Genomic DNA, 25,085 nt, shown 5'->3' on the forward strand with positions numbered 1-25,085 from the left:
CAAAGGTTTATATCCCTCAGCCAATATCCCCGTTCATGATGTATTTATTTACCTTTCATGAGATCTGAACACCCCTCCCTATTGTGTGATACTTACCCCACCTCTTAGATTGTAAGCTCCTTGGGGCAGGGTCCTCTCCTTCTCCTATTTTACTGTTACTATTATTATACAGTATTTATATAGCACCATCATATTACACAGCGCTGTACAGAGTCCATAGTTGTGTCATTAACTGTCCCTCAAAGGAGCTCACAATCTAATGTCCCTACTATAGTCATATGTCATGAATGTAGTCTAGGTCAATTTTAGGGGGAAGCCAATGAACCTAACTGCATGTTTTTTTGGGATGTGGGAGGAAACCGGAGTACCCAGAGGAAACCCACGCAGACACAGGGAGAACCTGCAAACTCCATGCAGATAGTGTCCTGGCTGGGATGGCTAGCTCCATCCTTCTGGAAGAAAGCAAATGAAGGCTTTGTCAAGAGGAAATACTGTGATAGGCTACAGAAAAGCACCACAGCCAGTGACAATTAATGTAGGTGAAAGAATGCAGCGCTTAATGGTCAGAAAGGACGCCTATACTAAATAATGAAGACCCTATAGGAAAATAGTTTACTAGACTTTGTGTAGGTGGTGGGCACTTTTAAAAACAGGAGAAATGACCCTCTCTCTAAACTCATGAGCCTGATTTATTAAAGCTCTCCAAGACTATCATGGGTAAACCTGGGTGATCCAACAAATCTGCAACAAATTTTTTAAAATCATTTGCTATTTTTTGGCAAATGTTTTCAGTCCTGGATCAGATCCATTCCAGGTTTGTTGCATTACACTAGTTCTCCCGTGATAATCTTCTCCAGTCTTGGAGAGCTTTATTAAATCAGGCCCAATGTGTGAAAAATGAATTATCATCTTAAATGCCAGAGAACTCTTTTTATTAATATTATGATTTAGGGACTTGTTGCTTTAAGGAATCTAGCTGTACTTCCTCTGGTTTTGAATAAATGATCATGTATGAAGACACATCTGTCCATATTTCCTATTCTTTCATATGTTAGTGTTTGTGCCCTGATATATTCTCATTAGATCTCTGGGTCAGTGCTATAGAGGAAATCAGAGGGTACTCAGATTTCCTCTATAGCACTGACCCATTGTCTGTGTTTATCTTAGATTTATATCTGTGCAGTGAAGGGAGGGGGGAAGAAAGTAAATAACTGGTCAAAAGCAAGCAAGGGCTCAGCGCTAAAAGTAAACTCACATAAAAACAACATTCAGCCAGTGCGTGAACTGACGGTGGACCAGGAACATTCACTGGGCACAACTGGCCCATATTGTGAGCTGTGGGGCAAAATGGAGAACTTAGAGAATAGAACTGATGCCTATACAGTGATGTATGAATATTACGACTATGTGGATCCTGTCACCTTTGATGAAAGCGAACTAAAGGCCAACAAATGTAAGTAATAGTTTATATGACTATTATTTAGCAGTCCCTAATTTTCAAAAGACCCTCATATGGTCCCAGTATCCCTCAGTTGTCTCTTACCCTTATTTGATTCCAGTTTCCTTCATCCAAGTCATATCTCATTTGGTCTCAAATCTCTAAACTCCCATTCCCTCTTCCCCTCATTCCATTCGGATTCCCTCAGTTCCTCATTCAAACTTTCAAATTTCCCCCATTCCTTATTCTGACCCAAATCCCTCTATCCCTCCTTTAATCCCTAATTCTGTTCCTTAGTAGGTCCCAATTATCGGCGTCCCTCATTTAATCTCAATAAATTCCATCCCTCATTCAGTTCCAAGTCCCAGCAAATATCATTTAGCTCCAAACCCTTGTGTTCACTTGTTCCCAATTCCAATTGTGTTTTATTTACTCTAAATTCCCGAATCAGTCCCAAATCCCTCCATCACTTACTCCGCATTCACTCTGTCTTTCACTTTACCCCAAAACCTAGAGTAATTCCCTCTATTGATCCTAATTCCTTCATTCAGTCAGTCCCATTCCCCTCCATCTTTCATTTGGTTCCCATTCCCTCCATTCCTCATTTATTCTCAAATCCCTCTGTCCCCTATTACGACCCAAATCCCTTCCTTTAATCCTGGTTTGTTCTGTTGGTCAGAATTCTCCATCTTTCATTCGTTTCCAAGTCCCATCATTTATAATTTAGTATCAAAAAACTCTGTTCCTCATTTGGTCCCAAGTTTCTCTGTTATTATTCCCTCTACATTTCCTTTATCCCTCATTCAGTACTCCATTCGCTCCGCTCCTCATTCAGTCCCAAATCCCTTTTATTGGATTCCAAACCCTTCTTTTCTTTTTTGATCCCTATTCCCTTTGACCCTCATTCTGGCCCAGTTCCCTTCATCTCTAATTTGGTTCCCATTGCCTCAATTGCTCATTCACTCTCAATGTCCCTTATTAGGACCTAGATCCCTTTTTTCTTCTTTAAATCTCTTTGCTTTGTTTGTCCCAATTCCCTCAATCTTACATTCTGTTCCAAATCCCATCACCATATCATTTAGTTCCAAAATCCTCTTTTCCTCATTTGGTTTCAATTTCCTCTGTCCATTATTCTGCCTACATTTCCTTTATCCCTCATTCGGTTCCTCATTCCCTCTTTTATTTGATCCCAAACCCTACTTTCCTTCTTTGGTTCCAATTTCTTTTTCATCCTAGTATCTTTTGTCTCTTCTATTTGGTCTTAAATCTGTTCCTCACATTTTTTATCAAAGTACCTTAGGAATTTCTTTCAAATTTGCAGTACTATTAGGAATCAATAAAAATTACAACTCCAAGAAATGTTCCATTACCTGGAGGTCTAGGGCTGACAGCTTCACCTCTAGGCCTTTAAACAAATTAAAATCACAAAGTTCTACAACCTTCTTAAAGCTGAACTGCACCTAATGGACACCCACCTGCCCCATTCTATCTCGGACTCCACCATCTTCTTATTTCTCTTCCACATTCTGATCTTCAGCCATTATGTCTGCCTGAACTGGAATGATGTAATTCCCAGGCGCTTTCATTCAGTCCCAGCACCTGCACAGGCCGGGATTGCAGGGTATCCTGGAAGCTGGCATGGTGCAGTTCAGAACACTTATTGCAGAATGGACATCGCCTGACCATGCCTGATCACAAATTTGTAGTCAAATTTTAGTTCCCTAACAAAAAACCTCCCTGACACTAATCAGAGCAGCTTCAGGCACATAACCTTATATTGTACACTGCCAGGCCCAAAAACTACTCCCCAACCTTTATGGGCAGTGTTATGATCTGGGGAGTCTGTAGGGCAGTGGCATGATCTGGGATACCTGTGGGGGTAGTGTTATGATCTGGGGTGTCTGTGGGGGCAGTTTTATGATCTGGGGTACCTGTGGGGGCAGTGTTATGATCTGGGGTGTCTGTGGGGGCAGTGTTATGATCTGGGGTGTCAATGTGGACAGTATTATAATCTGGGGTGTCTGTGGGGGCAGTGTTATGATCTGGGGTGTCTGTGGGGCAGTGGTATGATCTGGGGTGTCTGTGAGGGCTGTGTTATGATCTGGGGTACCTGTGGTGGCAGTGTTATGATCTGGGGTGTCTGTGGAGGCAGTGTTATGATCTGGGGTGTCTGTGGGGGCAGTGGTATGATCTGGGGTACCTGTGGGGGCAGTGTTATGATCTGGGGTGTCTGTGGGGCAATGTTATTAGATCTGGGTTACCTGTGGGGGCAGTGTTATGATCTGGGGTGTCTGTGGGGCAATGGTATGATCTGGGGTGTCTGTGAGGGCTGTGTTATGATCTGGAGTACCTGTGGTGGCAGTGTTATGATCTGGGGTGTCTGTGGGGGCAGTGGTATGATCTGGGGTACCTGTGGGGCAGTAATATGATCTGAGGTGTTCTTGGTGGCAGTTTTATGATCTGGGGTGTCAATGGGGCCAGTGCTATGATCTGGGGTACCTGTGGGGGCAGTGTTAATATCTGGGGTGGTTCAGTTAGTCATGTCTAGGTTGAGCAACGTTATGTGCCCAAAAACTAGTAGCTCCACCACCTAAGTATATTTTACTGTCAATGGAGTTCATCCCCGAGAACTCAAATTGCACTAAAATTGTAAAAGAGTGGTTCAGGGAGAATGAGACATCATGTTCACACATGGAATGGCCACCACCTTACCCCAGACCTTTACCCCATTGGGAATCTTTGGCATGTGCTGGAGAAGACTTTACACATCGGTCTGACTTTCCCATCATCATTATCAAGATCTTGGCAAAAAATGAATGCAACTCTGGATGGAAATAAGTGTTGTGATTTTGCATAAACCTTTTGAAACAATGCCAAAGTGACAAAGCTAAGGGCAGTCCTTTGAAATGTTAGGTAGAGACCAGGCAGTTTGTCACATAGGGGCGGCCATATTTGCTTCTTGCATACATTTCCCGAATTTGAATTCAGGGACCTCAGTTACCAAGATCTTATGAATGTTTTTCCCACGACATATAAGAAATTGTCAGATACAGACCAACTCTACAGCCGTTGCATGGAATATGGGTTTTATATAAGCTAGGCCTTTAAATAGGGACTTGGCATGTACAGGGAAGTTCCAGCTTTGCCGGGCTCTCACCAATAGCCAAATCTGATGAGTTTATTGAGCTGAATGGTTCTATACACGTGTATACAGCCAGCTGACTCTGGTTAAACCATATAAAACTACGCTCAGGATACAATGCAACCTTTGGACTCTGAGCACAATAAAAAAAACTTTACAAAACTACTCAGTCACGCTCTCTGTGTTTTACCAGAACCAACCAAGCAAAGAGTCCTGGTTGTGCTGACATAATTAGGCAAAGTCATTTCAAATCAGCAACTGCTAATTATACCAGTGATATCTACATCACATTCACAACTAAATTAAACAGATTGAAGGAACATTAAGTTAAAATGCAGACCAATTCCCATCTATATATATAGTAACACGATTACAAATTCAGTATACATGATTATTACCAAAACCATAATTACATACAAAATATGATTGCACAAATTAGTAAAACTAGAATTATATAGTTAGAAAGGGCTTAAAATATAAGAGCAGGAATATATCATTACAGATTATATATATCAGCAACGAAAACAGGGTATGACTAGTATTATACACCATGTAATTGTATGGGACAGCCCAAAAACAATATAAAACAGGTACAGTATATATAATGCAAACTACATAAGCCTATACAAGCAGTAATTATAAAATATCAAGTCAAATAAATATAATGGCTTGGTAATTAGCACTCTGATTTTGCAGCAGTTCCAGGCTTAAATCGCTATCCATATAGAGTTTACATGTTCTTCACGTGTTTGTGTGGGTTTCTTCAAAAATTCCAAGTAGGTTAATTGGCTTCATCCAAAACTGGCCTTCACTGACTGTGAACTTAGTAAAGTGGTGGATAATATGATAATTCTATGTAAATATTTAATAATAAATATTTTTTATTTGGGGTTTTTTCCCAGGAATAGCCAAGTTGAAACCCAAGTGCCAGGAACTTGGCATGTTTCCACTAGAATACAGTTCTGTCCTCTGGTTTCACCCTTTTCTAGCTAGAGATTTCGCTTAAAAAAATTACAGAAAATTACAAAATTACTGCTTAAGTGAAATTTGTTTGAAACTATAAATCTTATCTATTGCTTAGAGATTGTGTTGTTTGTTTTTAAGTATATATATACTTTGCCTTGAGTATAGTTGACCAAGTTTTATGTACTGACACTCTTTTCCAACCAGAAGCCCTTTTTTGACCACAGGTCAAGAATAATTGATTCATTAACCCCTTGATCCATTTAATGCATAATACATCAGCTTAAAGTAATTGTATTTCTAAAACTTATTTGTAAATAAAATAGTTCTCCATAAAAAGAGTGAGACAACAAGGTGTTTTAAAGAAGCCGTCATAACATGCCAAGATACAATACTGACATAAAGGTTATCAAGAGGATCAAGTAAATGCAGGTAACAAAATGTGTTAATTTTCATATTTAACAGATCCAGAAGTAGTTCACTGTTTGGGTTTACAGATACCACTTTGAAATTGAATTCCATTTCAGGAGAGTCATTGTTGCTAAAAGTGACAGATGATGTCCCTTCAGCAATAATGCATCTTAAGCTACGTACACACGTCCAACAGTTCTCGCCTGATAAACGGCTCAGGGCCGTTATCGGGTGAGAATCTGGCATGTGTACAGCGCCAGTCATCCATCGTCCGAACACCCGTCCTGGCGGATCCAAGAACGATGTACGACTAACGATCCTAATGCAAGAGAAGGGGGAGAGCGCGCAGCAGGGTCCCTCCCCTCTGCATAGAGCAGAACGGTGCTCTCGTTCATGCATCGTGCAGTGCTAGTCGTTGGAAAGCATTGTGAAAGATCCTTACCAACGACTATTATTGCACGTGTATGCGACTTTACATGTCTGATTGCTGCAGGTTTCTGAAATCAAAGCTTAGTTGCACAATCCCAGCTTCTCTTTGCTCTTGCGCGGGAGTTTTGTCATCCCGAAAAAGATAAGGAAGATGGCAGCGGTGCTGGAATGTGGACTGGTGGAAAAGATTTAGATGATAACTATCTTCTGAAAGCTGCCATTGGGTTGGAAGGCTATCGCAGGCCGGGCAATGGGTGATGAAAACGTTCTCCACTACTTTGGAATCAGTGGCCACATTGGAAAGCGTCATTCTGCATTCTGAACACACTTAAAATCCACAAAGGAGATCCATATTTTTTTCCTTTTGTAGTTTATGCCAAGTTTTAGAACCATGGAGTGACTGAGTTGGTTCTGGAATCAAGAAAGAAAGTTAAAACTAACCACTCATTTCCATGTGTTTCATCTTTTTGCAGATTCCATTGTTATTGCGGTCTGGGTTGGCCTTGCTGCTTTTGCTGTGTTCCTTTTCCTCTGTTTGCTCTACATATCAAGGACGGACCTTCCTCGACCTAAGTAAGTTGGCACACAGTGCTTTATTTTTCATCTTCTTAGTTTTGGCAACAACTGGGAGGGAAAAGAACTGGGCTGGGATTTACATACATATTGTTTAACACCTTGTAGGTTCCTCTCCTAAAAAAACAACCTTTATGCTTTGCACCTGGTCAGCACATAAGAGCCAACATTTTAAGGACTGGATAACCTAGCACCCTTTTCTAAAAAAAAACAGGGGCTTGCAGCAGCCAGATTTATTGTTGATAATTTTGGCATGGCACATGTCCACTACGGTAGTGCGTGGCTTTCCATTGCTCTGTTTGACAATAGCTCATTAATGCTACCGATGGTCAGCATGGAATAATTCGATCCCCAACCCTTAATGAGGTTTGTGGCAACGTTTGCATACATTATTCCTGAAATAAAAAGCAAAGCAGATTTGCTCCAGGATGTATGTAACTTCAAACCAGATGTAGTGTACAGGGATGTATCCAACATAGCTGATACTGAAATTTTCCTTCAGGTCAGCTATTGTATAGTTTAGAGTTTCTCAACCGAGTTGTCGTGGAACCCCAAGGTTTCTCTGGATGTTGCTTGGGGTTTCATGAGCAATTTATGCCATTCAAGTCAGTTACCACAGATCCCAATTATCTTTTTGGCTATTTTTTTAGATGACAATTATCCCACTAACCACCAGGCTAATGTTCTGTGAGCTGTGGATATAGTAATTGAATAGTGGTATAGTAATAGAAAGGGGATCCCTAAAGACCTGAAAGTTTTTTTTTCTTTGTTTAAAAGGTTGAGAAAGGCTGGTATAGACTGTGAAAGTTTTTTTTATATCTTTATAGGAGACATGTACATGCTTCTGGTAAGCGTTAGGAGTTATTATTTTTGCAGAATTCCAAAGACAAAGACAATGTATTTTGATATAAAGGAGCCAATAATTTCAGAATGTATTAAGTCCAACAAAGTCTGTTTAGGCCCTGATAAAGAGGGAGGGGGCTTCCAGCCTCTATATTGGGTTGGCTTTTATTCACTAACTTCAGACTTTTGGAATAAAAGAAAAAAAACTGTGACATTAAGCTGATCTCTTTTACACGTATGTCAAAATGTTAAAAAAAAAGTCTGGACGCTACCTTTAGGACACAATATAGATTAGCATCATAATGGTACTTTGCAGATTGCATCATTTGACATCAATCCTAACAAAAAAGACCTAAAAATACGCTGCAAATAGAATCAAGATGATTCCTTTAATCTCACAGCCTTTAAACTATTTTTCATGCAGATCAATAATATACAGACAGCTGGAGATAAGCAAGTATAAATGACACTGTGGCTGTCAGTCTATTTGGAATATTGCTATTTTCAATCAAGGAACTTTATTTAGAACTCATTATGATGATTTATTGGCTGTACACAGACAGCAGATACTGAGAAATCCAACCAACACAGAGTATAATCTGTGGGTCTAACAGGATCAGGCTGTACTATATCTGTTCATACATGCTGCCATTCTGGTGAGGGATGACTATTTTTAGGGGCTGTATTGACGGTCTTTTGTTCATACAGGGATTGCTTCTCTTCCTCTACAAATCTGTGGAGATGATAAAGAAGCCCAAAGATGATAACTGAAGGTTGGAAGGTCAAGTGCACCTGTAGCCGACCAAGGCTAGGTTATGAAGCATATTAGGAGTATCTCATATTAGTCAACATTCCCCAGACAGAAATATCTCCAGGTAGAAAGCATGTCAGCACAAGGCTGTAGGAGCAGCTAAACCAATAAGTGTCTGATGCCAAAGGTGGGTTATTCATTAAAGTTCATCAAAAGTCAAAAATAACTCTCCCCTTTCAGCACATCACCCTACTTCCTCAGTCGGGCCTACCTGTAAGTACAACACTTTGCTCCCTTACTCTAACCCTCCCGTCAGCACAATAGTCTGCTTCTCCACTCAGACCTCTTGTCAGCACATCAACGTGCTACTCCACTCAGACCCCCCGTCAGCACATCAACGTGCTCCTCCACTCAGACCCCCCGTCAGCACATCAACGTGCTCCTCCACTCAGACCCCCCGTCAGCACATCAACGTGCTCCTCCACTCAGACCTCCCGTCAGCACATCAACGTGCTCCTCCACTCAGACCTCCCGTCAGCAAGTCAACTTCTCCCTTACTCAGACCAAATGTTAACATGTCACCCCGCTCCCTTACACATATTTCATTTGTCAGCGTTTTAACCCCACCTTTACCCCTACATTCTCATCATCAAGTCACCATTCTTCCCTACCTGGGGCTCCTGCCACATGCTCCTTTATTTGTTATCTCCAGTCAGTTTGTCACTCTGCTCCCTCTCTCAGGCTAGCTAGTGTCATATCTGGTGGTCAGTATTTTCATAAGCATATACAAATTCCCCAATGTCTACTTTTGGGACTAATGATCTACCCTGTCATTATACTGCTAGAAGAGAACAGGGGACATCGACAGTCTCCACTACCAAACACTAAAGACACAAATTAGTGGCTAAAGCTCATTTAGGCTTAGTCTACATGGACTGTTTCCCCAGCGTTTAACCTGAGGCCTTTAAAGCCCTTGTTTGAAATCCCCATGCATTACAATAGGATAATTTACACCAGGACATTTCTATGGGGCAGGTTTATGACATTTATGTTAAGCAATGTTTGCAATGTTTAAAAAATGAAAACACTGGGTTAACGCTAGAAAACAGCCAAAAACACGGGAAAAGGCATGTAAACGCATCTATTGATTTGGATTGGATGTTTTCCCGTGGTTTTGAGCACTTAGTATGCAAAAGTAGCTAAAAACGCAAAAAAATGCAAAAAAACAAGGCATAGGGGTTTTCCAGCATTTTAAAGGCAAGCTCTAAAACGCTAAAAAAAGTGCATAAAAACACATATAAACGCAAAAGGAATGTTTACATGCGTTTTTAAAAATGTCCATGTAGACCCGGCCTTAATCAGGTGTCGTCCTGCTGTATCCTCACAGATTTATAATTAACTTGCTCATAGTAAATCACAAAGTAAATAAAGCCAAATGTAAATAGGATCTGGGAAATCCTGCAAAACTGCAATATTTATGGCCTGAATATATATCTCTAGACATAATCCTTGGGAATCCCCACCCTGAGATGATTTGAAGCCCCCCACAAACTTACAGAAAAGGTCCTCCCATCAGTTACTAGCAGCCATTGTTGAATTGGTACATTCTTGTTCACATAGACTTAGGTCTGCTAGATGAAGAAAAACTGTAAATCTGCCTATTTTACATTTTACCGGAAGGGACCGGCAGAGGTACATCATTTATTATGGGAACCTCACAGAATGGAAATTCTGTTGTAGGACAAAATTCTGTTTACGTTGGACATAGCATGGACAATTCACATTTTCTTTTACAGATACGGCACTTTTAGTTAAGGCAGATATTTTAGCTTGACAGACTCAAACTTCACTAGGCTTTGCCGACAACAATTTTCTTTGTAAAGATTGGAGGTTTGTAAACTGACCCCATTTGTACTAAATATATCCAAAAAATTAACTAAAGGAGTAAAATAAATAGTGATATGATAATATGATGCCCTTTCCTTGAGGCATACCTAAAAGTTGTTTTAGGGAACCCACTATAACGGAACCCATATCCGTGGGCAATAGTAATGTGCACCTGTCAGGTTGTACAGGCAACATCACTGTGATATGAGACACATCTGATAAAGTTTGTACAATTTAGAAAGACGTATGTAGATAATGTGTAAATTGGCGATTGTTCGATTCAAAAATGCTTCCTTCCTTATATACTGTAAGTCTATGGGAATGCAGAACTAGTTTCAACCTGGCCAAATGCAAATCAATAGCTGGCCAAATCCACTGAAAATAAACTTTGAATGGTCTCAGAAGCATCCTAATGTCTATTTGCAATCGTCTATTGCAACCCATTCATACTGGCCTCAAAAAGCTTGGGGAAAGTATGTAATTGGTTGTTGGTTCCTGTTATATGTAACACTGACATTTTTGCTGTTAATGCAGATCAAGAAGAAATCATTTGCAAAGCCCAAATGAGCACCTGGAGGACGCAGAAGATAAAGCTGCAAAATTAATGTATAATCCATAAAAACACTCCCAATAAAACATTCTAAGCTAATAAGCAAAGTTCCAGCTTCATTCAATTGTTGATTCCAATGGATATCACCTAGCGGTCTTCCAATACAAGGTTGTTTTACATGGTCAGCCAGGATTACCAATGATTTGTTGTGTTTTATATCAACAGTACGATGCATGAACACATTACATAGTGTTCTGTAATGCGTGTGACCTTCATTGTATTTGTGTCTAATAACGTCATGGTAAAACATCAAGGGAGATCGGTGCTGTGTGCAAAGTGAGCTGAGTGCCCTGCCGAAAGCAGTAAGGAATAACGGTTTGCTTTCCCAGTAGTATTCTGGAGTTCCATGAGGTGTAAAAGGTAAGCTTCAATCCTAGATGAACTTGTCATGCTCAAAAAAAAAAAAAAAAGAAAAAATGTTCTAAATATTTTGAAATACATTTTGCTTAAACCCATGAAAAACTGTTCTCATCTCCAGCAGCCTCAGCCATCACAAGCCTACATGTATTCTAGCACTCCCAGAAATCAGGTTCTGTGCAACATGGATAAGAAATATTCAGCGACAGGCCTTTCTGTGCAACAGTAGAAAGCATTTTTTCTTTTTCTGAACACAGAACTTCTTAAAAGTGATCCAAAAGTTTATTCAAGCAGTTTGAAGAATCAGGTTTACTCGGGGTCTGCAGCCTTTCCTGCTCTGGCATTACATAGTTCATTGGGAAAAGTTGGCACACTTAGGTCTTTTTACTTTAGGGGGTAAAGAACAGCTTTTTCAACATTGGGTTCACAATGATGGCGGCCGCAGTTGGAGCACTTTCCTGTCTTACCTGCTGTTCGGTTCAACCACTGGGAGTAAAGACAAAAACCCAGAGAAAACTCCAGTACCCGGTGATCTGCCACATAACACCGTCTTATGAAGGTAGAGAGTATTCAGCCCGTACGGAAGCTGCAAATCACAGTTAGTTTACAAAGATGTTTTCTCATTCCTTGCGGTTGAGCAGAACGGCATGCTATTGCAAGATATCTATAAACATTTGCCTGAGTCCATTTTAAAAAGGAACAAGTTGCTTTGCCCAGCATGGACTAATGCGAAGTAGAGAAAAGTAAACACATTTACAAAAACACATTGACTTCTGAATTCTGTTTATTGGCATCACCTTTCAACTATTGCTTAGCCTTCACACGCCCCTCATAACAATCCGCGCAGTGAACAGTTTCTTCTAAATTATAGCTTAGGTGTTCCAGTTCCCAATCTTTTCTATTAAGTACCAAAGTACATTATACAGAGCAATGGATCTGAAACTTGGACCACCTAATGTAATCTGAAAATTGGATTAATACATGTTATTTTATTTGGTTTCAAGCTGCTCCATGAAAACTGAAAAACAACATTCCCACCAGAAGATCTGAAGATATTTCACAGATTTTAGTAAACTTTTTTTTGCCCTATTTCCCTACTTCCATCCTAAGGATTTTGGTGCAGATCTAGCCTGTACTTTCTAAAATGGATTCCTAGCCTTACTGCTATATTGTTAACAGGCTCTGCCTAAATTTTATAAAAATAATGAGGCAAAGTGATGTAAAAAAAAGTTACCCATCATAAATGTCTATGTATGCATTGCTTATTTAAACATTTTCCTGTTGTTTATAATATTAAACATAGTATTGCAAAGTATTTTGTTTTTATAAATTTCTGGAGTTCAGTTTTAACATTTACTTAAAAACAAAATGTTTTATGACTTTTTGGCAATGACAACCTATGTGTATGAAGAGTGGAGCTCTGCTTCTGCACATTAACATCTGCCTTTATGCAATAAACATGCAAGTATAAAACCTTAATATAAAAAGTAACCATAGATTTATAAAAATATCTATTTGCTGGTTAGATAACAGAAGGTATTACAATCCAATGTCCATGCTTTAAGTTATAAAATATACCTAACACTATACAGAATATCTGTTACTGTAGCTGCATAAGTTGCTTTGAAGGCCATCAAATAGTGGCATCAACTTGTTCTTTAATGTCTTTTGTAACTTCATCACTGTCGGAACTTAGTTGCCCGTGAGCCTAGTGCAATATACATAACTAATCAGAAGAGATTGTCCGTATCACGTATATCTCATATTTGCATATTGTGTTTCTGAACAAAGGTAAAAGGAAGAACACAAGTCCAGCCCAGGATCCCTTACCACAAGCCCACAGGGCCACACAGGGTTCAGGGCTTGGGATTCTGAGTAAACATCTGAGGTTTACAGTAAATGAGGTCTGCAATTAGGGACGGAAGACAACAGACATCAACCCCGAGAAAGAGCAGAAGAAATGTCTCTACACAGGGACACTATGGCATCTTGGTCCTCTTTCTTTTTCTTCTTCTTGGGGGTCTTTTGCTTCAGACGTAAAGTGTTCATGTCAGCTCCTTCACAAACCATTTCTATATAACTATTAAACATAACAGGTGATTTTGCACCCAGCCACATATCGCTGATGTAGAGAGATGCCAAGAAATTGGCGGCAGCTGTAGAAAAAATAACGAGATATCAGAATATTAAAGCAGATGTAAAGTCTTGTACTAGACAACAACAGTAAATACACATCAACCTTGCTAAGAATATCTATCAGTTAAAGCTACAAATTTCCAATCTTACAATCTGGCATTGTAAGAAGAGATGCTGAGGGGCCACCCACAATCCAGAGGATCAGCACCAAATACTAGGAAGGCAAAGCCATGTACATGCCCTATAGACCTAAATGGGCAGTTAACCCTTACAATGCAGGGAAGTTGAAATTTGAGAAAGACAAAAAGCATGCTTTAGCTTTATTTGGTTTATTTATAACTTTAATTAACATATTTGAAGTCTCAGTGTGTGTCATTAATAAGGCCTTCAATCATTTGTGATTTCTTCTGTTCAATCATATGCAAATATCTGGTGCACCCCAAATGTACAATACCAAATGTGAAACCAAATTACCAAATCACAAGCATAAACGGTGAACAGAAACCTTCTCAGGGTTTCTGTTTTCATACAGAATTGCTGCAGAGAACTTGTTCACAGCATTTCTTAAGTCAGGTAGTTTGGGAATGCTTTTTTACTTACCTGTTTGTAATGCTAGAAAAGAATTCTTAAATACACCCCCTTGTAGGTTCCCTACCAGTTTTCACAAATTGTGTGATGTATCAAAGTGTCAGTACTTTAACACTGATATCAAATGCCAGGTACTGTCTATGGCTTAAATATTTTGAGTCACAGATGAGGGAAGATTATGAAGACAGAGCACCGAGCACTGTATTTGTTCTTGATCAGAGACTGAAAAGTACTTTAGCCCCTGGATCAGTATAACAGCTACACAAACATTTGCAAATATAGATCAAGATTAGTAGTCCATGCTTGCCAACAAGCACAGGTTTCCTTACAAGCAGCTTTACAGCCCAATTTAAGGAAGTATAGAAGATTCTTTATATCGGGGCTTGCGTGTTAATTCATATAACAGTGTGCCCACCCACAGGGATTGCATGCACCATCAGTGATAAATAAAACACACTTTGAGAACAGCTGACATAAATAGCATGCGAAGGAGCAGAAATCTTCCTAGTGAGCCAGCACTTTAAGGCAAATGCATCCCATCAACTTACCTTTATGTGAGTCATTTGTATGGTCTGCAAACAGAAGACCCTTCACAGCTTGGTAAGTGTCACCACTCACATTTTGAGCCTCAGAGAAGTCCATCATGACCTGGTTAGCTAAATTCAGCAGTTCTAGGCCAGAATCAGGGTCACTGCAGATTCTATAGTATAGTTTGTAGAGGGTACTTTTCCATACACCGTCTCTGAGCAGATCCTGCACTACCTGAGAATGGGGTACAATGCAGCTCTTCAGCCACTTCAGAGAGTTGTAGAGATCATGTGTGCTTAGTGCTGCTTCACCTTCAACTTTTATTATCCACTTGGCCACCAAACAGGCGGTCGCACACACTAAAGCACTGCTATTTGTCCTCTTTTCTTGCTCATCTTTCTCTGTAGGGGGCTCTTTCGCTTGATCTGGGTCATCTCCGGTTTCTTGGGAAGGGGTGATGGGAATGTTGAATATTATGGGTTTCCAGTGCATTAATATAGATTTCACATGATTCCTGGACTCCTCTAGATGGGACGTGTGCTGCTGTTCTGTGACTTCCTGTAGTGCAGCTACAGTTTTTTTCCTTAAATGCCTGGGCACAGGCTGTCTGAATTTCTCCTTAATAATACCTGAAAATAGAATAAATGATAGAATTATTTGGAGCTAATCAATCAACACCGTTTTTTCTTTAGTTTACAGGACTGGCATACTGTCTCTGCCATCACCTGATTTCTGAGCACTCATGTTCTAAAAAAGCTTTATTATTATTACACAACATTTATATAGCGCCATCGCATTACGCAGAACTTTACAAAGTGGAGAGTCATGTCACTAACTGTCCCTCAAATGAGCTCACAATCTAAGGTGCCTACCATAGTCATATGTCTTTAGTCTAAGGTCAATTTTGGGGGTAGCTAATTAACCTAACTGCATGTTTTTTTTTGGGATGTGGGAGGAAACCCACAAAGACACAAGGAGAACCTGCAAACTCCATGCGGATAGTGTCCTGGTCGAGATTGGAACCTGGGACCTAGCGCTGCAAGGGCAGAGTGAGCCACCGTGCTGCCCCTTTATTCCAATAGAAAAAAAAAACAGCCAATCAAAATGGCACCCACAAAAAGCATACAAAAAAAAGCACATGACTACCCACAACTCCCATGATACCCAAATATCGTGGTACTTAAGCAGGCTACATTGTAAGTCATGATTGCAACACTGAATGCTTCCACATCCCAATGTCCGTACATGTCATACACACAAAAATGTCAAGTTTATCTAAGCCCCAATTTACATCTGTAAAGTGGTGCAGCATACAACTAATTAGCTGTTTGTCCATAGCAGCAAACAAATTATGAGTTTACTGAATTATTCATAGAACACCAATGCAACTCTTCAGAAGCAAGAAAGTTTCCTTTCTCAAGACATACAGCCTCAATCTATCCGAATATCCTGAGAAAGAAAACTTGTGTGTTTTTACATCATCCTGGTATAATATGATAACCAGAGGAACTCTATTTGGCTGAACTGTGGTGTGCTGGCTCTTTATGAATTATTGACTATTTGGTGCCATTGTGTAGTTGTGCACCCATCATAGGCAGCCTGGGTCGTGTGTGGAAGAAGAAGTTTGTTTCTTGTCTATAGCGATTGATAATCAGACATTTGCACTTTGCAACTGGCTGCCTAAGACTACAAGCGCATCTGAAAAAAGACTACAACATGGTGATCTACAAACACACAACCTAATTAAATGCTTCCATGAATGCTCCTATTTGTTTTAATGACAAAGCATGGTTGTGGTGGTAGGACAGTGTTTGGTAGGTTGTCAATGGCTTGGTAAGCACTGCTTATAAATCTTGAAAAAGAATCTGTGTGAACCAAGCTTGACGCCAAAACATATTCTTTTCAGTTTTGGATAGGGTTGTGTGGGTTTTCTTTTTATCTTTTTTTGCTGTAGGTGTAATCCTTTACTCTTTCACCCATCCACACTGCAGGAACACACCCTGGGTAAGCTTTAGTTTCTGAGTTTACCTAGGTGGATGTCAAAAGCCTCACTCATGACAGCAATTGGCTGCTTAGACTCTTGGGACTTGTTTCTGAATACCCCCAAACCTCTGTTCCATTAGCGTAACAGACTGTGGATTCAGATGGAGCTGTAAGGCAGCAAAGGAGCACAAATGGTTGAGTAAAAATATCAGCAGGCACTGTCAAAGGGATGAATGGGCAAAGTGACAGGTTCTCTTTTATTAGAATATATTAAAGGAAAATTGTCTCTGAAACGAATATTACAATGTGAGCATTTATGTTACAAGAATAAATCCAAAAAAATGCAATTAGTAGTGTGAAATCCATGAAAATTCAGTGAAATGTAAAACTGTCTCCAGCAGTGAAAGAATCCATGACGGGTTTACTGAAAATAGAGCCAGTCTTTTTTTAGCTCATTATTTATGGCACTTCAGTAGAACATGAAGAAACACATTTAAAAGTTTTTTTCCCCCTAATTGCTGAATAAATCAATTCAGAAAGAATCTTCACTGTCACTCCACATCCTGTTCACAGCACATGTCCCTTCTTTTATCACTAAACCATCTAAATGCAGAGTACTAGGACATAATTATATCTTATATAATGGAAAAATAAAACTCCTCACTTCCAGCCTTGTTCTATTTCATGATTGGCAACCATTCAAGGCCTCACCAAGTTCTCCAGGGCCATTGATGAATTACCCATGATGAGATCCTAACAAACCCTTTATAGTGGTTTGTTAAAATGAAGAAAAAACTAATTGCTGAATGTAACTATTTAATCAGGGGAAGAGACCTGATTTTTATTGCTTTCTGCACTTTAGTGACATTTACAGGTCTTGTTCCTACCCCTGCCTCCAAATAAGTGGTAGAAGAAGGTTGGCAAGCATAACTATGCCACTACAATGCAGCCCAACTTGGCCTATTCTGCGGCTTTTTTTTGTTGAACAGATTGCCAAAGACTACAAGTCATATTCAGGTACTTTTACTGTTTCCATTTAAAAAACACATTTATTAATGAGGATCATATTTTATGGAAGGTATCTAGTTTGGATATCAAGCTGTACAAACAATATTACACAATAACCCTGATTTATTAAAGTTCTCCAAGGCTGGAGCGAATACACTTTCATCAGTGAGGCTGGGTGATACAGCAAACCTGGAATGGATCTGGTCCAGTATTAAAAACATTTGCTAACAAAAAGCTAATGATTTTTAGGAAATCTAGGTTTGCTGGATTACCCAGCTTCAGTGATGAAAGTGAAATATCTGCTGCCTTGGAGAACTTTAATAAATGAGGGCCAATGTAGGTCAACTAAATTTTTTCGTATTATCATTTTTACTTCTAGCTATGTATAACCCACAAGAGTAATAGGGTAAACTCTGGGCTTAAGGAACAGGTTCTGTTCCTGCAACTGGGTCACTAATTGAATTATTTGTTAAAGAGTAAGTAAACCCAAAACTAAAAATCACACCTTCAATCCCGCAGATCAGTCTGTCCATTGGGTGACGCAGATTGGGAAAAAAACTTGCCAACCCATGTGCAGAAGAAGCAGCCAAGAGCCTCCAGGATCCATGATGTACGTATCCTGGGAGGCTCTGCGCCTAGGCGATCATGAATGAAGTGGGGGGGGGGCTAGGTGCGGGGGTACTGCACAAAATGGGGTTTTGAAAAAAAAAAAAAAAACACAGACAACATTTTTTTTTTTAATCAAATGGGTTGTCTACCCTTTTATGTAAAGTAAAAAAATCGGAGTTTAGGTACGCTTTAAGTAAGGAGGATAGACCCGGTCTGCAGCGATAAGTGCATGCAGCACCTGTCAGTGACAAGTTCACCGACAATCTGCAGACCGAGGATTGTGGAGAATCGCTAAGGAGGAAGACGGAGCCTGAAGAGGAGTCGCTGCATGGCTGAACAGTGTACAGTCGGGAGAGACTGCCATAAGTGTGGGCAGTCTGTAAACAGGCAAGTTTCATTTTTACCATGAGACAATATTATTTATTTTCTTCTGCACAGTGGAACATGGTAAGTGCATTTTCAGCTTACCAAGGGTCTGTGTCGATATGCTTTGTGGCCATAGCATTAGTTTGACATCAGTCTTAGATGCTTCAAAGTTCATGCCACTCAACCCCCCTCACCATGCACATTCATAATAGGTTAAACTACTATATAATTTACAATGTACTAGTAAATGTAAAACAAACAGATTATCAAGGATAAAAAAAACTACAAATAAAATGACTGATCACTTACTTATGAGTTCTTTGACTTTGTACTCTTTGGCCAGTGAGCCAAGTTTCTCCTGCAGATTGAGATCTTTCTCGATGGTGCTCCACTTGTGTAGCAGGAGCAGGGCATTCTTGCATGAAAACACTTGCTCATTAACTGCAAACCTGCCCATTTCCTTAAAGGCCTTCAACACCCTTGAGCGATATCGCAGAACTGACATCAAGGTAGAGAAATACTGGCGGAGATAAATGCCATCTAAATTTGTCCTGTTGTAGAAGAAAATTAAAACAAAAGTTGCATGATATAACACAAACTTTCCTTGTTCTTCTAACTGAAGGTATGACATCAAATATAAAAGAAGCACACAAAACGGTGTTATACAAACTAGAGAATATAAAATATTAGTAACAGATGTGTAAGAATCATTTACTGAAGAAGAAACACAATGTGGCTAAAATAAAAACCTGACTGTTTGCACAATTTCAATTTTATGCAAAGCTCCATTTTAACAGCCCTTTGCAAAATCAATGGTATGAAGATAATAGAAAGGTGGTATGAGGGTAAAGAAAAATCTTAACTATGAGTTAGACTTTTCATGAGCTAGGTCAGGAAGCATGATGGCATCCTTCAATTGTTTCATTATCTTTACATTAAATACATCACATTTGTTGTGTGAAAATAATTATAATAGGGAGCCACTGAGAAACTTCACAAACTAACTCCAGATCACATGCATATTTCTCCACCTACAGTCTAGTTTAGGATTTCTCCATTTTCTTAAATCAGAGGAACTTTTTCAGGTTTCAGGGACCCACTACTAAAATTAAAAAGATTGATTATTGGAAAATTCCTCTTATATTGATGGTAAGTGGTTATCATTACCGTCATTTAGTATATAGAAACTGAAAAGGCACCATGAAGATAAGGGAATCCCTAGCACTCTCTGGGACAACTAGTATTTCATAAAACCCTGGTTTAATAAAGTTGGTCTGGATAACTTATAATGATGATTCATTATTTTAAACAATACAAAAGAAACCAAATACAAACTATAGGAGCCAGCACACAACGGAACCCAAATGTAACTGCTATCTGAAACTTTGAGTTGCCCATCCCCACTCCTTAAAAATGAGAAATAGTAAACCACCAAGACTGTTTGCTAATGCAAGTTCGTTAAAGCAGAAGCAACACTGACTTGCATGAGTTACTAGATATTATGAGATATTATGAGTCTAATATCAAGTTAGTTTATGAAACTTTCCTCATCACAGATGAGTAGAGAGGGTGCAATGTATGCCATACGCACTAACACCCCTTCCATTATTATGTGCTTTCATTTGGTCCTGGTGCCAAAGTAATTAAAATTAATGTCCAAGGACAAGTTACTCTTGCTCCAGTCTCCTTGAAGATCATGTCTCTTGCTTTTTTTAAAGCCCTTTATTGTGGCTTGCAGAATTTAAGTTCCTGAACATTATTCCTAAAAATTAATCTATGATAGTCTGTCAAATGATCTTTTATTATGTTTGTCTAAAGGTTTGGTAAAGCCACCAGAAAAAGTCCCAATATCACAAGGATATGAGCATGTTGCTGTAAATTCTTATCTTTTTTACATCATTGTCTGTCAAAGATGATTGCATGCCACTGAAGCCTTACATTTGTTTCAAAAAGCAGCTTAAATCTCAGAAGCGTGGAGCAGCTTACCTGATGTGCCTGAGCAGAACCATTGAAACACCAAATATCTCATTCACCAGATGGATAGGAAGGAACTTTTCCTGTTCTGCCATTCCGTCCTGCTTCTTTTCTTTTGGTTTGGCCTTCTCTTTGTTCCCCAAGTTGGTTAACCATAAATTGTTTACTAATGTTATTAAATTTCCCAGCGTTTTATTCTCAACATACCTGAAGAAGGAAAAGTAGAATCCCTAAACAAATCTAATAAAGTAGATATTTATGTAAAATACGTAACATCCCTAAATAAAGTTGACCAATTCCTCTTCTAATTTCTCAGTGAGCTTTTGCGATTATTGTTAGCACTAAGTATTTACCCTGCGGATTCTGCCAGTGGTGCCTGACATTGCCATGATATTGCTGCTGAATATGCAGTGTTGTTAGCTTGCTGCCCTGTCTCTGAATTGGGCTTGGCATCATCACTCTGCTCCCAGCTCAGTCAAACACAACAGAGAAAAGAGGGATTTTTCCACTAAATAAATATTACTTTATAGCAGTGTTTTCAACCTTTATAAAATGAAGAAACCCCTTGAAATAACTTTCAGGGCTTTAGGAGACTCCTACTAAATTAATTATAACCACAGCTCGCAGCACATTATTGTGGGGGTCAGCGGGTAGCATGCTTCCTATATTGCTGGCCAGTGTGAAGAATGTCAGCCTTTACAAATAGCCAAATGATCATTGGTATCAGTTAAAATAACCTAAGAATTCACATACTGCCCATTGCTCAGGAAACCCCTGGCAACCTCTGAAGGAACCCTAGAGTTTTAATAAACCCCAATTGAGAAACATTGCAGTAGATTGTGTGTAGTGATTCAGAGATGAGCATACGTTTATGGTGTATGCTTGGAAGCCCTCCATTATCATTTTAGTATTCATACAAACTCATTTACAGTAAAAAACTGTAAACCCATGCTTGAAATCTATGACTGCGGCTAGAGAACAAGCACCTCATGTCCTTATGGTCGTAGCTAAGCATTGTGGGTTCCCCTGGAGTAAAATCCAGAAACACTGTTTGAAGAGGGGAATGGAAATAGATAATAATCATAGTTTTTGTCTGAAACAAAAGCGTGCCAATTCTCCTCAAAACAAAAGTTTTTGTTGGCATCCTGAGGCCTTGTATGGATTTTTCTCTGATGCATGTAACACTTAAAGTCCTGTCCCTCCGCTAGGCTCCAAATCGATAATAAGACAATAAAAAGAGCAGAATGATGAGCTTATATCTCGGTTACTCTGCTCTCTTCAATGTCCTTGTGCTGATTCTTTCAATATACCTTTTCTCCAGAATGTTTTGAATCCATGGGAGCAGGCTGTGGTCTCTTGTTAGTTCATAGGCTGACTTTGGCACTTTGGAGGCTTTCAAAAGAATTTCCAGAACCAGATTCTGTTATAATAAAACAAGGTTGTTGTTACATGCGATGCATACAATGACAACATATTAAATCTCGGCAGAGACAGTAAATTATTTCAAACAAAGAGAAGCATAGGCATGGTTTAGTGAAGATGTGTGGGGGGGAGAAAAGAAGAAGTAAAATGAGAAGAGAAAAGAGAAGAGGAAAGAAGAAGAGAAGAGCATAAAGAAGGGGACTCATTAAAGGTGAAGAGGAGGAGAAGCAAAGGTAAGAGGGGAAGAATGAAAAGGGTAAGAAGAAGGGAAATGGAAAGGTAAAGAAAGGGGAAAAAGAGAGAAATGGAAGAGAATGTGGAGGAAAGCAAAGGAGCAAGGAAAGGTTTACAAAAAGTAAAAAACTAGTAACGAATACACTGACCAATACTAAGCTAATGGACAAATGATAAAACATAAACACAAGCAAATATCACATTTTTAAACCAGGATATTACACCTGGACTCTTACCTGAGATGCTTCATCACTCAGGGAGCTATTATAAAAAGCCATAACGACCATGAAAATCCTCTGGTAATCATATAGCTCATAGCAATGTTTGTCCCTCATTCCGTCACTTAGCAATCCCAGAATCCATTCACGCTCCACCTTATGCTGCCCAAACAATAAAAAAAAACTGTTATAATGTATTTGAAGTTGTGTCTTCAGATATTGAGACAATTAACAAGTCACATACCTCATTGTCAAAGCTGTAGAACAACCTATAGAAGTCAGGAACTTTCTTCAGATCCAGATACTCATGGGACAGCAGAAAGCGGTTAATTTTTATGTACATGTGTTCCTCTGTTGTAGAAGAGAAGTATCAGGTTAAAATATTTTACCCTTCACCAAGTTTTCAAGTCACTACTGAACAGCCAACAGATTACATTTATTATTATTATTATAATACAGCACTTATTTAGCAACGACATATTACGCAGCTCTGTACAAAGCTGTCCCTCTAAGGAGCTCACAATCTAATGTCCCTACCATAGTCATATGTTAAAGTCTTTATGTATGTTACTGAATATGTATATTTATCTTTAATGCAGTCTAAGGTCATTTTTTTTGGGGGGGAAGCCAATTTATCTAATTGCATGTTTTTGGAATGTGGGAGGAAACTGGCATACCTAGAGGAAACCCACATAAACACAGAAAAAAGCTGCAGACTCCACGCAGATAGTGTCCTGGACGAGATTTGAACCTGGGACCTAGTGCTGCAAAGGCCAGTAAGGTAACCCACTGAGCCACCGTGCTGCCCATTTATAAAAAAAAAAAAGCTTACCGGGTCTGAGGATCAGCTGGGTGGCTCTGGCACCATACAGAGCCAGCAAGAAAGTAAGCCGGAGATTTTCCTGCCGAATTCCATTTTTCACAACATCCAGAAGATACTGCAGCTGTAAAAACATTAAACCTATTATTTTTTTACAGAAAAATGATTATTGGAAAATGACAGTTAGAAGGGGCATGTTCTCATACACATATTCTCTATATTCATCTAATTTGATAATCCAATATGGCGTGTTTACTGGCCTTTACCCCAACATATTTATAGTCAGCTAAGCAGCTCCAGTAACCTGGCCTGGTCATCTTGTCTGTGTTGGCTGGGTTTATGTTGATCTTAAAGTCCTATACATTCTTATCTCTTTACAGACCTGACATCCTGATCATGACCTGTAACACTCTCTAAAGCTAAAAATCTTACATCAATTCTCTTGATGCAATGACTTCACAGGTAAAGGCTATTTCAACAACACAAGTGGTTTTAACAATCTTATATTATAAAATTTAAAAAAATAAAAATAAAAAGAATAAATCTTTAAGGATTGTGTATTTTAATGACAAATCCCGAAAATTATTCAGGGGAAGGTTCTGGGGGAAAGAGGCAGCAAACACAACAAACAATAAACATTAACCACCTAAGCGTTACACTGAGGTCTAGATTTCTGTACCAAAAGTGATCCACTGTTTTTCATGAATTTTTTTTTTTAAATTGTAGACCCGTAACTTACAGAAATATGTACGAACAGGGGTTCTAGTAGATAATATGAATATAAAAAATGTATTTACTTTTATTTTATTTTTTTTGTATTGGATTGGATACCGGAGTTTGTATTCAATCCAATACAAAATGAGCGTTTGAATTTACCAGTTATATACTCTGTAATTATTTGAATTATTTTGTATTGGATTGGATACAGGAGTTTGTATTGAATCCAATACAAAATGAATGAATGAGTTTCAATCATCAATCGACGCGCCAACGTCATCACGCACGCAGGGAGGAGCCGTCCGGTTTTTTTTTCTCCGCCGGACGGGTTCTCGTTTCAGAGATCATCCGGCGCTGGAAGAAGAAGGAGGTGGACGATCAGCGGGACCAGGTAAGAAGCCGGCCGGCATCTTGTGTTCCGCCGGCCGGCATCTTACCGGTCCCGCTGGCACCCGACGCTGGAGAGGGAGATCGACGGACGACGATCGACGGAGGTCGACGCTGGAACACGAACACGACGCTGGATGAGCACAGGGGGACCAGGTAAGTAAGGATGGGAAAAAACTCGGGGTTAACCATCGTAGCCATTTTTTTTTGCCCGTACGAAGGTCGGGCTTAACGGCAAGGAGGTTAAAAACATGAGAAGAACTCATCAGACGTATATTTAAGGTGCTACAAGATACCTATGCATGCAACTGCTTACCTGCTTCTTATCACGAAAACGAGCTGCCTCCAAGTGGGAGATGAAGGACCCCAAGACATAATTGGCAGCGGCTCGCATGCTGTAATCGTAACTACTGAGTGCTGCCAGGGTCAGACCCAAAGCGTTGACTTCTACAAACTTCACACAATCTACAATCAGCTCTGGAGGAGGCAAAAGAGGGAAAAAATATTAAAAAATTAGTTGTAATGTATATTGTTCATCTATAAACCTACCCACAGACTTTAGAAACGTGTTCGAGAATAATTTGAACAATTACCATATCCCTTAAAAAGGACCAATATTTTGTTTCTTAAATGGGTTTATGTGAATAACTAACAACTACGACCCTATCCTAATATTGGGGCCACATAGGAC

General features: G+C 39.4%; 2 protein-coding genes across 3 annotated transcripts in view; one reads left to right on the forward strand and one right to left on the reverse strand.

Annotated features, from left to right (window-relative positions):
- Positions 1-1,173: 1,173 nt before the first annotated feature.
- Positions 1,174-12,719, forward strand: MRAP (melanocortin 2 receptor accessory protein). The gene is made up of 3 exons (XM_072398176.1): positions 1,174-1,453; positions 6,857-6,956; positions 10,972-12,719. Exons 1-3 carry the CDS (start codon positions 1,348-1,350, stop codon positions 11,054-11,056), a joined length of 291 nt encoding a protein of 96 aa, XP_072254277.1. The 5' UTR covers positions 1,174-1,347; the 3' UTR covers positions 11,057-12,719.
- The window catches only part of URB1 (URB1 ribosome biogenesis homolog), a 47,514-nt gene continuing 34,599 nt past the window's right edge, over positions 12,171-25,085 (reverse strand). Inside the window, exons 31-39 of one of the 2 annotated variants that reach the window (XM_072398164.1) lie at positions 24,711-24,871; positions 23,303-23,414; positions 22,715-22,821; positions 22,489-22,632; positions 21,907-22,016; positions 20,609-20,803; positions 18,932-19,173; positions 14,677-15,285; positions 12,171-13,560 (exon numbers count right to left, since the gene is read on the reverse strand). In XM_072398164.1, the coding sequence (XP_072254265.1) occupies positions 13,340-13,560; positions 14,677-15,285; positions 18,932-19,173; positions 20,609-20,803; positions 21,907-22,016; positions 22,489-22,632; positions 22,715-22,821; positions 23,303-23,414; positions 24,711-24,871 (1,901 nt within the window). In that variant the 3' untranslated portion in view covers positions 12,171-13,339. Of the gene's footprint in view, positions 13,561-14,676; positions 15,286-16,684; positions 16,807-18,931; positions 19,174-20,608; positions 20,804-21,906; positions 22,017-22,488; positions 22,633-22,714; positions 22,822-23,302; positions 23,415-24,710; positions 24,872-25,085 lie in introns of those variants that run through there. The other variant, XM_072398169.1, reaches the window with a different exon arrangement.

This window comes from Pyxicephalus adspersus, chromosome 1, assembly GCF_032062135.1.
Source record: "Pyxicephalus adspersus chromosome 1, UCB_Pads_2.0, whole genome shotgun sequence".
Taxonomy (NCBI): domain Eukaryota; kingdom Metazoa; phylum Chordata; class Amphibia; order Anura; family Pyxicephalidae; genus Pyxicephalus; species Pyxicephalus adspersus.

Excerpts from the sequence above, each read along its gene's own strand:
- MRAP (XM_072398176.1), top strand. The coding sequence starts at position 1,348 with ATGGAGAACTTAGAGAATAGAACTGATGCCTATACAGTGATGTATGAA. Across the intron at positions 1,454-6,856 it reads CGAACTAAAGGCCAACAAAT|ATTCCATTGTTATTGCGGTC; the intron begins GTAAGTAATAGT and ends ATCTTTTTGCAG. Across the intron at positions 6,957-10,971 it reads ACGGACCTTCCTCGACCTAA|ATCAAGAAGAAATCATTTGC; the intron begins GTAAGTTGGCAC and ends CTGTTAATGCAG.